This window comes from Triplophysa dalaica, chromosome 2, assembly GCF_015846415.1.
Source record: "Triplophysa dalaica isolate WHDGS20190420 chromosome 2, ASM1584641v1, whole genome shotgun sequence".
In the NCBI taxonomy this organism is placed as follows: domain Eukaryota; kingdom Metazoa; phylum Chordata; class Actinopteri; order Cypriniformes; family Nemacheilidae; genus Triplophysa; species Triplophysa dalaica.
The window spans coordinates 9,890,365-9,904,423 of record NC_079543.1 but is presented as its reverse complement, the minus strand read 5'-3'; the positions used below and the strand labels follow the sequence as shown (position 1 = coordinate 9,904,423).

Here is a 14,059-nt window from a genome sequence, read left to right as displayed (position 1 = left end):
TTCAGACATGTTGTCCTTAATCACAAATATAGCATATTAAAATATATATGCATCATTTATTAGTAGTAATACATTTCTTAACACTAAATGAAAAGTCTATATATAGACACAGCTGCAGCTGTTTACCTCATAAATGGGGAAAATTAGGTAAATCACCAAGATTTGTATTCAATTTTTCTAAATATTGATTCATCACGAAGGAAATCTTTTAAAATAGTAACCTGATATAACAATTAAGCAGAAAACAAATTCCATTAGACAAATGAAACATTTAAAATCTTTTATTTGTTTATTTATTATAGTCTTTTTTATGATTCAAGACATTAAAACAATCCATCAAAATAAATACATCAACTTCTTGTCCTCTTTGACTCCCCACAGCTTGCAGAGATGAGCTAAATAAATAGCAATGGGGATTTTCTTAAGGCTCCGGTGCTAAACCATCATGGCATCCTAGTCTGCAGGGACAGCTGCCATCCTCCCCAAATAACCCATTATGTGAGTGACATTCAATATCCTATTCTCACCAACCTATGTGTGTAACTAAATTATGATTTAGTAATCTTCTCTGAAAGATGACTACTACATGGGAAAACAATCAATAATAGTGTCAAATCTGTATTGCATGGATTTGCTGGGTAATAACATTATAATGCAAGGGGCGTGTAAAAATAAATCACCTGAGACGCAATAAACCAGTCAGTGCCCCCTTTCTGAGATCAAGCTTACCAAACACAAAAACTAAACACGAAAAACTTATTTACTAGCTGATATTTCCCAAAATGTCAGTGTTTTCCGCACTAAAGAGATTTGCAGTATTTTGGTCCAACCACAAAGGTGGTTTGTGTTTAAAGGCATCAAGTTATTCCTGACCGCCAAAAGCACTGCCGTATCGGAGCACTTAAGCAGCCCATCAATTAGTTGACAGAATTTTTTGAATGCAGCTACCATCTGTGAAACTGACCGGCAAAAGTCCTTGTTGGCCTGGGGCAATTACACGAGGTGAATATGCCAATTTCAAACAAGGAAAGGCTATTTTTAAGCAGTGAAAATATCTTGTATCAAGTGCTATGTACACTACAACAAAGCAAACTTCTTACCACTTCAGAAAACGTATATTTAGTAGTCTGTACACTACCCAACAGGACCAGCAAATTTGACCTTTCAGTCATGCCATGAGTGCAAATTTGTCTTTGTTAGGTATCCGGTGCCCATGTAGACTGTCCTCCCATTTACAATCACAAAAGTCCCCGTTTTGTCATCACATAAAATATGAATTCAATATTGAGAGCAGACAACAGCATGCTTCAAGTTAATAATATATAAGACATCTATAGCTTCTCCGAGGCTTCTATTTACAGTGTAGGCTCCTATGCCACAGAGTCAAAAATAAAGTGATTGTGTCACTCCACAAATTTGAAACAGAAAAATAAAGGGTGGGTTATTGCGCTCATTCATTTACAATGGCCCTTCACTTTACACCGTCTTGTGTCCACCGATGGGTGTTGTCATGCACTACAGTTTATTCAATTCGTCACAAATATTATTTCTTTTACACAAATTGTACATGATGTAAACAATATAGATTAAAATACATATTCCAGTCATTACACTAGATCAGTTTTTACGTCCTGAGCTCTTAAAAGAAAAGTAACTAATAAAATAAATGTGCTGAAAAGTACACATTATGTCATACAGATCTCAGCTGTAATGTCCAGAAACCACAAAATCTAAAAAAAACCTCTCTACACAAACCGCTATGGCTATTTCAAACCCCAACCATACAAAAAGGCTTCAGTGATTCACATTTGTGAACTGGTTTTCTTCCGTTTAAAAATAAAACAAAAAAGTCAATTTAAAAACAACAAATATAGACAATTGAATTTGAAGAAAAATCAACTTTTAGACAATTCTCGCCTCTCTGTGGAAACATTGCGCTCATGCCGAACACATTGTACATTTAAATACACAAAAATCAAATCAGACCAATACTCTTAAGCAACGTTCCCGCATTCGAGGGGAATAAATTCAACGTACAATTTATTTTTGCTTTAAGTGCTGGCAAACACGAAGAGCAAAAAATTACATCGGCCTTGCGAAAGGAATGATATTCAATTAAGGGAGTTGTGGGTCTAGGAAGATGAAGAAGAGCATCTTTCATTTCTGTGGGAACAGGAGAGTTTGGATTGGTGGAGAGGAGGGTGGAAAATACCATATCATGTTGCTTCCCAATAGCTTAAAGAAAATTAGTCAAGTTTTTTTAAGTGCAGGAAGTGATGAAACATTTAAGTAGTTGACTTCTCTAAAGTGCTTGAATTAATATTCAACTGTATTATTATCTGAAACTTTTGGGAAATCTCTTGAATATTATGTTCTAACAGAATTTATTAAACGAGATACACTGTTGGTTTGGACTGCATAACAGAAAACCTTTGCAACTAGATTATACTTGCATTATGCAGTCTTGCCACAACAACATTCTCAGATTTCAAAGGAAGAGCATTAATATGGAGATTACGGTGAACAAAAGCTTGCCTCGATATAATGCTGAGCGCTTAAATCACCACTACCTAAAGTCAGTCTTTTTTACAGTTGTGGTATTTTTGTGTTATTATTACAGACTAGAGGTTGTTTGGCTGTCTCGTGGTTTATATTGGTCCCACGGTCTATATAACTATAAACTATTTGGGGCAATGACCTTTTGTATCATTTTCATAGCAACCAATCCACCTCCACATATCCAATCCAAGATAATAGTTTATTGTGGCCAATTGTGAAGCTTTTTTTTTGTGTTATTTTTTATCGATGTCTTGTGATTTACTTGTTGTTTTGGAAATGTTTATATTATAAGGATGTGTCTTGGTGAATGCTCTGCAAACAGCACAGCAATTGGTAATAAGGACTACCAGGAGACGCCACCATCTCAAAGACAGACTGGAAGGCCCTTCGGTCTAACTCTTCATCAATCTGGTGTCGATAGAAATCCATAGCGACAAGACAGAAAAGACTAACGTCCACTGTGTCCGACTTCCCCATGCGACTTATAATGTGAGGCAGACTAAAGGGAATGGGAAGTTAAGGAAAACAAGGGAAAAAGAAGAAGAAAAGGAAAAAGCATGGAACAGTAAGTGTGCAATATCACAATATCAGTATGGTCCCAATAAAGAACGAGAAAACAGAGATGTGTACAGATATACACCAATATTTAAGGATACAGGGCGGAGATCCACTGGCTGGTAGAAGCACTGACAAAGAAACAAGACAGGCTCCACATTGCCATAGCGACAGGTGTTCTCTGCGTGAAGTTCGACAGAGAGAGGAGCACCCAATCACGGACCATGGAGGACTGGCCAGTTGCATGAAGTGTCTGAAATACCTGTAGCAAGAAATACACGCACCATGTTGACTCAGATACTGTCTGTTGGACTGAGAAAAAAATAACAAATCTGAGCCAACTGCTTGCCTTGTAGACCACCGTTGCCATAAATTGCGGGTAAGGCTGCTGATTGGACAGGAACTCTCCGATTACTTTGTTCATTACGTCCTGAAGTGGGAAAAAGTCATCCAGGAACTGGGGAAGGATCCGGGATACTACGCGTGCCTCACTCGGAAAGCCTTTGCGGATCCTGTGGTAAAAATAGCGATGAGATTTTCCTCGAACAAATCATTTGAATGGCATCATAAATTCTTACAGAAATGTAACAAGACAAAGAATGTTTCTTTAAGGAGACATACCTGTCAAAGAGAACGGATACGCGCTCCATGGCAACAATTACCGATTCGCTATCCGGAGCTGTAGATTCTGCATCGGCAAGGTGCCCAGGACTTCCCTTCTCTTTCCCTGTTGAGCAAAATGATAAAGGCCTACAGTTAGAGGAAAGTATCCAAGATTCTGTACATTTTGACGATTCATTTGCTAAACTGGACTTCGACAAAACTCTGAAATCATAGTATTCCACGATAACTTAAAGTCATATAAATCAGACCTCTCAAAGACTAGAGAGGAACATAAATTAACAAAAAAACCTGACATATTGAGGAATCTGCTGCTAAGTGCTATATTAGTAGGGTGAGCATCTACAGGGAGTCATTTTTTGGCTGTTGATGTTAGTAGGGTGGGTAAGTATTAAAGATGAAGCTGAAATGTGTCCTGCCTTCCTCTCCAGCCACACCTGTGTACATGCAGGTCAGCATGAGACCCAGGGCAGCCATGGCGCGGTGTGGACTGGGCATGTTCACGCGGTCCACGCTCAGCTTGACAAGGGTCTCCGCATCCACGCGTGACAGCTGCTCGGAGAGAAGCAGTCGCTCCAGACCTCGCAGGACACAGTGGTAGATGACAGATGGTGTGGCCTCCTCGCTAGCCGAAAGCATGACACAGCACAGCTGAAATTGTAGTGACATCAAGCGTTAAAAAATCATTCAAGTCCAGAATCAGACTGATCACTGTGTAGCGTCCCCAATCTTCTCTCACCTGAATGACCCCGGCATTGAATTCTGACCCGACGTCCAGAGGGTAGTTCTCCATCATGTAGAAGGCCACGGCGCACATCACCAACACGTGCTGCTGGTTGTGCACGTTCACGCAGCTGAAAGAAACACAGACTTTGTTAAATATGCTCATGTGTTTTAGTGAGGCTATCTAGTTCTAATTCTAGGCCTGGTCTTTAATGAGGGATCTCAGATCTCAGTAAGACACCATCTATTATAGCTAATGAGGAGCTGATGACCATATGGCAAAGCATGTGTTGTGATTGCCGATGTGAACCTGTTATTGAGTCTCAGCATGCCACAGAAGCTCTGGCATTAGCTTTGACTGCATGGGGCACAACCTCTTAAGAGAGACTGTATCAGTGGGAAGTCTTTCATCTGATGCAGGATGCCAAGCTTTAACCTCTTACCCTATACTCTTTTAAAAAAACAGCAAACATTGAGAGAAGATATTTTGAAGAATGCTGGTAACTGAATGACGGCAGTACCTATTCACTTCCATTGGTTCTGTGCATATGGTTTTGTATACATGGGCACCACCGTTATTACAAACAAGCAAGTTACTTACTGAGCAGTAGCTCTTAGGTTGGAGAGCAGGTAGTCACTGACGGCTGGAATAAGCTGGCGTGCCGTATCGTCTAGTAGATCACATTCTAGCACATACAGAACCCCATGTAGTGCTCCAATTCGACTGGGCAGGTGAGTGCTGCGTAAGGTGCTCTCCAGAAGACGACACACGGGTTCTGCGATAACTTTATCCTGACGACATAGAAATACATGGACATGCAGTGTTTGCTAGCAATGAACGCTTCGGGTATAGCAAGGAATTGATTATGCAATTATGGGGGGGTTGGATGTGCATAAACAGCCTTACCATTCCTAGCACAGACGCTGCTTTGCAGATAGCTGGTACGAGGTATTGATTGAGGATCTCATCTTCTGGTGGATGAACCTTCTGCAGCTCAGTCAGAGTGGAGAACATCATATCAAACTGATTCCTCTCTGTGAAGAGATCAGACACTGCCAGCAGCTGAAAGAGACAGACAAACAGAGGATGCAAGTGAACTACAAATTTCAGAGATAAGTGTGTAGGAGAGAAACTAGTGATAAACCTCTACGGTAAACACTAAAGCTTTTTGTCCCAGCCTCTGGATCTTTCACTTGGTTTATAGTTTTTAAACCAAAACATACTCAAGCCACTTAGTCACTTGTTGTGTTTTAAAGGAGGCATGAATTAAAATCAAATTTTAACCCAAGCTTTTATTGTTTAAGAGGAAATCGTATTCACGCGAAGATCATGTGAGTGGCAGAACTAAAAACGCCCTTGTTACTGAGATTACATCTGTTATTGACACCAGGCCCAGTGAATATCTATCTTGTCATTTATAGGTTGAACACCGCCTCCACAGAAAAATATCAACGACTTTTCCCGTCCACTGGTTTGCGCATGACAATTCTGAAGTAACACAAGTGGCAGGGAACCAGAAAGAGGGAGCAAGCAATAAACAAACATGCCGTTAAAGATAGCTAAATATTGTGCCACCCCTGGATGTGGAAGAATACAGTCGCTGCATAACCTTCCAAAAACATGGAGCGTTTGTTCGTTTCTTTCCCTGAGGATTCCTTCATGAACAAGGCATATATCGACCCTGGATTTTTGGAATGACTAAAATGAAAAGCAGTGCTATGTCGTCAATATTGGACTCGATAGGAATGGTCTATCTTATGTGTTAAAACATTTTGTACTATGCATCACTATTGCTTTGTGAGAGATCGCTTGATGTGCCCTGAGCACTATTCGCACAAGATTAGTATTACCTGGGGACCTCTAGTCATTTGTATTAATTGCAGAGGTTGCCTGTGATCTAAAGCTCGTGCAAATCTGCATCTCTGTGATTTGGTAGGCTCATATATAATTTTTCAAGGTTTTATCCATCGGTTGCGAATAATGGAGGCTTTAAATTGTTTTGGTATTATGTCGGGTGCTCGGTGATATCCATAAGTTACCGGGAGTCTCTTGTTTGTTTATTTATCATAGAAACTCACGTTACATTTGAGACCCCCGATCGCGGTGATCTTTTGTCCGGTTCGATCATAGGCTATACAAACTTTGCCAACACATCTGGGAAATAAGTCGTAAATTTGAGAAAATCATCCTGTGCGAATGCACCACATGATATACTGATGTGGGGAGGTCATTAATAAGTCACAGGAGGTCTCCAGATAATACTAATGCCGTATAAAAACTGTGAATGGTGCTAATGTTTAACCTAACATTAGGTCTCTAAACAAATTCACAGAAGGCTCCAACTGATATCTAATCAAAGCGGTGGGTGTTTACTTATAAAGTCTTCATTGAAACTGAGCTTTTGTAGAGCTGGCCTCAAAATCTGTGTAGAAAATAGCCTATTACTTGATTTTGATGTATTTTAATGTAAAAATCATGCAAACCTCATACAACAGTTAAAAACAATAAACAGTTCATAACACCTTTAAGTTGTTTGTTTGATGCAAATTTAAAAAAGATTAAAATCTCAATCAAGCACTGACCGATCTGACCACTTCACTGACAAGCACAACAGGTGTTTTCCTGCTGCTGGGGCTGCCGGGGAGGATCCACTGACTGTAGAGCTCCAGGAGGAACTGGGAGCAGGAGTGGATGTCAACACCAGCACGATGCTTTCTAAACAGGGTAAGAAGAAAATTAGATTGCGTCAGGTATAAAGATTTAAATCATGGAGACTACGTATTAACAATGTTTTTTCTACAGCAGACATAGTTATGTAACAAATTATGTAATAACGTTTTTATGATATCTCGATGATATCTTGCATATTCAGTATTTAAAATACTTTCATAAAATAAATATACCTAAAATAATACATACAATTATTATTATGCATTTAAGATAATAATTGGGTCATTCCTACTATTTGGTGGCCTTTCAGAGCAGTAACATTCCCCCCTAAAAGGGCTGACCTTTCCACAATTTTATCTTTTCAGTTAAATGAGGGCTTAATAAACAGTAAGAAAAATATACTGGTCCAGGTCAGGGTATTATGGTGTAGTAAATTTTACTGAGTTTTTTTACCATGTGACACAGGCTAAATGGCCCCCGTGTTAAAGGACATTCTCATCTCTTTTTAAATGCTAAGAATTAATAGTTAATGTGATGTTTGCAGTTTCTAAGGGCTAAAATGTCCCTCACTTTCCCCTGCAACTGTATATTTTTAAAAGTATTATTTAAAAAAGGGCATGTTATGTTTATGCCACACTGTAATTTTAATGCATAAAAAGGGACTTCATGTAGTTTAGTCCCATGTTAATATACCTTATTTTGCCAATTCTTTTCTTGCAAGTAACCCTCAAAACATGTATAATATATGTTGATTTTACTTAATATAACAAACACTACACGCTGAACATGGTGGACAGCGGAGAAACTGGGTGAACACAACGTAACAAGTTAGACAAAAACAGGTGTGACATTGTATGCTAATCTAAGCAATTCCTAAATTATTAATATACAAAAAAGATATAAATACTTAAAGCAAAGTAAAATTAGAAACATGTAAGCTTATGTTGATTTGAAATCTAACTAGAAATATTTACATTTTCCAGGACCATAAAACACTTAATGAAAGCTTTTGGGACCTTGTTTTAAAGCAACACTTTGTAGTTTTTTCGACCTTAAAATAATGTGTCTAAAATTATTTCAGTGGTACAACAACTCTTATCTGGATGAATTCTACTGCCGCTGCTATCTGAGCAGCCTCATAACAGGCTGCAACTACACTCTTTAAGTTATGTGTTCGGGTCGGTACACACACCCCGCTCATCCCCTGACTGCGGAAGTGACGTTTCTGCATTCGCTGGTTTAATCAGCTTAGTAAATAAACTCGCGTGTATTGCACTGCCCACGGGGAAGCTTATACATTATTTCTGACATTGGTAACAGACAATTGCGCTTATCAACCACATGGGGGAGTCGTGAGAAATATGTATATAGTGTTGCTTTAAGGAGCTATACGCTGCAAAACTACAACCAGGAGATCACCTCATTACCATGTAATAAGCACATTGTTCTGACCTGGAGTTTATTGGTGACACTGGAGGTGAGGCAGGTGCTGGAGCATCTGCTTCATCTTCCTCATCCTCACCCCACTCCTCTTCTCTCAGAGGGGTGATATTATTCCCCATCCAAACTGAGTGAATGGACACCTGCAGAGTATATAAGAGCACCGCTGTAAATAACATACAGACAGGAAAGTGCATTTAAAACTGTTTAAGAAGGTTTCGTGGTTCTGGATTACTAACCTGTCCCAGTTTGTAGTCCATGTTGCCCATCTCCCTCTCTGTGTTTATTTGCAGAAGTAGTTTCTCATGGCTAATGAGGGTGCCTGAATATGCAGACATACACAAACATGCAAAGGTCATAAATCCAACAAGAAACCTACAGAGCAATAAAATCTTTTAGCCGAGGACTGACCAGCTGTCGATGACGATAATGATGGCACGGGGTCCCAAGCTTGATAGGGGAAGTGTGTGGCGATGTTGTCTCGCTTTGACACCATGGCCTGAATCTCGCGCTCGACCATACCTCTAATGACACTCAGTTTACGGCCAAATCTGCCAAACACACAATTCACTGTTCACTTCTGAGACTATTAACTTAACCCTCAACTACCCTTAACCTTTTCGAACATGGGTTAACAATTTAAAGTGGGAAAAGTTCACAAGAGATGTTTACTGTGTGGGTACAAACCTAGTATCCAGAGCTTTAAGGATCTTGTGGCGAGGTTGTTGTTCAGGACAGCTGACGGCGGGATTTCCTGCTGTCGGTAGAGTCATGGCACTCAGCACTAGAGAGGTGATGGCCTGAACCGCCAGTACATTTATCTGCGTCCTCTCCAGATCATCCTGCAATGCAAATAGATATGTCTCATTAAAAACTCACATCCCAGTAACAACAAGCAGCTGTATATAAAAACACGAAACATTTATTTTGTTGATGATATCTAGTAATTCACCTCCTGCTGGCTCTCCTCTTCTTGGTCCATCGTGATTGGCTGAGTGACCACAACCCCCAACAGAGTGGCCCATGTCTCCTCAAACTGTGTCCGACTGCTCCAGCCTGAAAAGAGAGCACATGGAAAATCAAGCTAAACTCTTTAATAGAGATGCACTGTAACTTAATTTCTCCAGCGATAAGGATTGCCGATTATTCTGAGAAACATCTGCCAATACAGATTCCGTAGTTTAAATTTATATTTCATAACTTTCTAAATGTTATTAATTTGTATAATGACTATTAATATTAAACATCAAACTGGTTATGTTTCTTAACATTTTCTTTATACAAAGCACAAATTCATTGCATTTTCTTGTCCTTATTTTGATTGACTGGATATATCGGTACTGATCATCGGCTGTTTTGAACCTGCCGATCGTGTGAAAATTGCTTTTTTTCCACCTGTAGTAGAGTAGGCGGGGCGAGACCGTGGTTCGAGTCCGGTGAGTAATTGTGAATGAGCGCCAGCTGTGCGCACACCCGGCTCGAATCACGTAGGAGATTGGGAGCATATAAAAGGAACGAGCGACCGGACCGGATCGTCGAGGAGAGAGGACCGGGCCCGGACACATGTTAAGTTTATATTTATGTTTGTGTTGCCAGCAGTCGTCCTTGAGGGGCTGCCGGCTGTCTTTTATACTTTGTTATTATTTGATTAAATGTTTTAATGTTTGCCGGTTCCCGCCTCCTTCCTTCCTCCCGGGTTTCGGCACCAATGTAACAAATCTCCATAAAAGGGAAGGAAGGAGGCGGGAACCGGCTAACATTAAAAGTAGTAGCCTACTCCCCGCCTACTCTACTACACCACCGATACCGGATATTTTTGCCCGGTGCATCTCTAACTTTTTATAAGTATTTTCCCCAAAACACCCTATTCAAACATGTGAAAGTAAGTATTTAGCATAACCTTAAATAAAACTGCGTACGACAAAAAAGTCTCTCATACCCAGAGTGTTAATCCGATAGAGGAATTCTCTAAAGACGTCTTTCTCTTGAAAAAACTCCACAGGGATTTCAGGCAAAGCTGTACCAAACTCTCCACTAGGTCTGGGGGACCAGCCCAACTTCCAGACCTGCAAAACGAAACACATCACACATTCACTTTTATACAGTTTTGCATACAGGTAGTTGACAGACTCGTATGCAAATGTGTCCTCTGGTGTGACAGCAAATGTTATTTTATGCTATATTACATGATAAATAATAATTAAAATATTAATAATGAAACAATGTAATATTAACACTTTGTTTCCTAAACTTTTCTATGTCTCACCATAGGACACATGTATGATTTATTCGTCAACTACCCGTACGTATTCACCACGTACGAAACATCAACTCACAAGAGGTGGGATTCTAGTGTAGCTGTTTACAAGGGGCAGCCTGGCAAGACTGATGATTACGTTCCGGAGGACAGGCGTAAGGAATGCTGGGATGTTCTTGTTTCTGTGGTGACCCAGAGCCAGCACACTCTGCAGACTTTCAACCAGCTCAGCCATGATCTCACAGCACCGCCATTCACGCTGATCTGAAAAACACAGTAACGTTTTCTTACAACACTGGTGTTATTGTGGATCAGTGCGGAAGGTGCGTGTTCACTCACTATCTGACGCCGAGTCCAACTGGTCGTCTTCTGACTGATCTGTATGTGATGTTTTCCTCTCTGGCCTCAGAAGCTGGTCACCAGGACCAACAGCGACTAGATAAAATAACATCATAAATAACCAAATCAATATCAATTGAATACACATTCATGTTTTTGTTATAAAGTTTATTAAAGGAAAAGTTCACCCTAAAATACAAACTTATTAAAACAAACTCAAAAATACTCATGTACCAGGTCATATAATAGCTTTGCATGAAAAAACAACAACATTTTGAGTGAACTGTTTCTTTAAACTGTTTCCCAGAGCTCTACGGCGCATACACACCTGCGTGGATGAGGAGCTGTACACAGTGAATTATAGAGCAGGTTTGTGAGAGGTAGGAGTCGGAGGTGAAGTGTGTCCACACCGCCGACTGTTGGAGAGCCAAACACAGACATGATAAACTCATCTGAATGTCCACACTCAGAGGCAGCTGATCCTGCAGCAAACGCCACACCACCACCTATAAACAGAGAGAAAATACAACTGTTTACATATATATTTTTTATTTGTCTCTTCATATTTCCCTGAACAAGCTTAAAGTGATAGTTTACCCCCAAAAAATCTGTCATCATTTATTCACCCTTGTGAATAACATTAGATAAACAGACTTTGGTCAGTCTTACCTCTACGGCAAGGGTGCTGAAGGTGGCAATGAGGGTCTCTCTGTCTTTGGAAATGTTCACGGATGAGGGAACTTTGGATAGAGACAGCAGATACTGACTCAACACCCCACACAGACTCAACACGGTCTGATAAAACCCAGGCTCACCTGTGACACACACATGCAGTCCTCAGTTGACTCAAAAAACAAATCTAATTTGGAATCACGCAACCTCATTTAACTGTGACTCACCATACACCTGATTGACTTTCTCCATGTAGGAGTCCGTACAGGACTTGGATGAGATGAGGAGGGGCTGGTGAGGGGAGGGGAGGAGCTCTATGACACCAGCCAATCGCTCAAAGGCCACCTGCTGAGCGGTCTCGAATAATACCGCCCCGTGATCCTTACACAGCCGCTGCACACCAACACTCACACATGATGCCAGCAGACACAGGTTAAAGTCCTGCAGGAAAAATAACAGAAATTGAATTTTTCGAAACCAGATGGTTGTTTCGGAAAGTTGCATAAAATAAAGTTGGGCGAGTTTGCAGTTTTCCGAACATTCGTTAAACAAAAACATAAACAACAGTTCATGGCTTCCTCAGAATATAGTGAGTGGCACAGTGTTTTTCATCATTAACGCCCTATTCAGCACTGTCCACGTATGACCGGACACCAGGTGTGAACACGCATACATTCGCTCTTTACCTTGCAGGTCATTATGGTGCTCAGATCAGGTTGTGGAAGTTTGGTCAGCAGCTCTGTGGTTTCATAAAGAGCTCCTTCACCTCTCAAACAACACTGAGACTTTACCAGAGCAACGTACCACTCCTGGAACAGACATATATGAATGCATTTTATGACACAATATAAACAAAACATATATATAACAAATATATATAACATTTATAACAAAGATGTTTTCAACATTTTGAAATTTGAAACTTGAAAAGGTGACTGAAGTCTTACCTTATCGGGTTCAACATTTTCAGGTGGAGGGGGTGGGTCCCCATCTAGTGGGTGGGAGGTAATAGGGGCAGCAGGACTTGTGGTATCTTCAGCAACTGTGGCTCTGAACCTGTCCAGCAGGGAGTAGAACCGCTGATGTCTGGAATCAAGAAAGAAGAACGTTTTCTAAAGCTCTGGAAATAATTATCACAATTTTATTTGACAGTAATGCGATACTGATATTAATGATTAAGGGGCCGTTGACACAGGAAAAAATGTCTTGCGTTCCATTATGCGGCTTTTCCTTGCTTTTCTATGCGACAGGGCATATCAACTGATAAAGCATCACGTAAGCTACACCAAGGTCCCAGCATCTATTCCAAGCCATTTTACCTTTGCGCAAGGCCACTGGTCTGCAGGTACTGTTGAATTCTGTCCAGCTCCTCCAGAGGTAGCTGAGCTACACTATTCTGCAATGAGCAAAGGCATGAATTACTTCACACTCTCAAAAAATAAATCAGGTTAATGTTAAAAACTTGCGTCATGTTCCATAACAGTTTATTAGTATATGATCTGCATGTGAGCTCTAAAGTGATAGTTCACCCGAAAATGAAAATTCTGTCATCATTTGCTCACCCTCATGTCATTTCATACCTGTATAAATTACCTTGTTCTGATGAACACAGAGAAAGATATTAGGAAGAATGTTAGCATTTTTAGTTCCGTGACGTCATTGACTTCCATAGTAGGAAAAATGTAATGGTAGTCAAAGGCTGTTTGCATTCCTAAATTCTTCAAAATATCTCACTTTGTGTTCAACAGAACAAAAACATATAATATATTTTATTCTACTATGGTAGTGGATGATGTCACAGAGCTTAAAATTGCTAACATTCTTACAAATATCTTTCTTTGTGTAACAGAAAAAATAAATGTAAATAGGTTTGAAACAACCTGAGGGTCAGTAAAGGATGACAGAATTTTCATTTTTGACTGAACTATCCCTTTAAGTCTATAAGACATGCTTTCCATTATAATACAACTATGAAGTAAGTAGGTTAGTTTTCTTGAATGTGTATGTGTCTAACCTGCAGGGTCTCGGCAAGCAGCATCTCCACACGTCTGCAGGCGAGAGTGTCCACCATGCGAGCCAGCACACGGAACGGCGTGTTGAGTAGTTTGTCCACGTATAGCATGAGCAGCGCGCCAGACTGACTCAAATGAATTCCTTCCAAACACTGCAGGGTCTTCTTCAGCATCACAGGCTGTGTATTTACACATTTGATACATACATGA

The 14,059-nt window shown here is 40.2% G+C and overlaps 1 protein-coding gene across 5 annotated transcripts in view; it reads right to left on the bottom strand.

The window, feature by feature from the left end:
* Positions 1-265: 265 nt before the first annotated feature.
* Positions 266-14,059, bottom strand: part of htt (huntingtin) — a 39,193-nt gene continuing 25,399 nt past the window's right edge. For 4 of the 5 annotated variants that reach the window (XM_056771328.1, XM_056771352.1, XM_056771343.1 and 1 more), the window contains 24 exons: positions 13,852-14,028; positions 13,157-13,233; positions 12,785-12,923; positions 12,524-12,646; positions 12,065-12,278; positions 11,835-11,980; positions 11,494-11,671; positions 11,166-11,261; positions 10,906-11,090; positions 10,509-10,635; positions 9,522-9,625; positions 9,257-9,411; positions 8,981-9,120; positions 8,809-8,891; positions 8,582-8,712; positions 7,042-7,174; positions 5,366-5,521; positions 5,060-5,250; positions 4,475-4,589; positions 4,155-4,386; positions 3,736-3,841; positions 3,464-3,626; positions 3,216-3,376; positions 266-3,058 (listed from right to left, as the gene is read on the bottom strand). In XM_056771328.1, coding sequence (XP_056627306.1) covers positions 2,845-3,058; positions 3,216-3,376; positions 3,464-3,626; positions 3,736-3,841; positions 4,155-4,386; positions 4,475-4,589; positions 5,060-5,250; positions 5,366-5,521; positions 7,042-7,174; positions 8,582-8,712; positions 8,809-8,891; positions 8,981-9,120; positions 9,257-9,411; positions 9,522-9,625; positions 10,509-10,635; positions 10,906-11,090; positions 11,166-11,261; positions 11,494-11,671; positions 11,835-11,980; positions 12,065-12,278; positions 12,524-12,646; positions 12,785-12,923; positions 13,157-13,233; positions 13,852-14,028 — 3,546 coding nt within the window. In that variant the 3' untranslated portion in view covers positions 266-2,844. The remainder of the gene's footprint in view (positions 3,059-3,215; positions 3,377-3,463; positions 3,627-3,735; positions 3,842-4,154; positions 4,387-4,474; positions 4,590-5,059; positions 5,251-5,365; positions 5,522-7,041; positions 7,175-8,581; positions 8,713-8,808; positions 8,892-8,980; positions 9,121-9,256; positions 9,412-9,521; positions 9,626-10,508; positions 10,636-10,905; positions 11,091-11,165; positions 11,262-11,493; positions 11,672-11,834; positions 11,981-12,064; positions 12,279-12,523; positions 12,647-12,784; positions 12,924-13,156; positions 13,234-13,851; positions 14,029-14,059) is intronic. The other variant, XM_056771335.1, reaches the window with a different exon arrangement.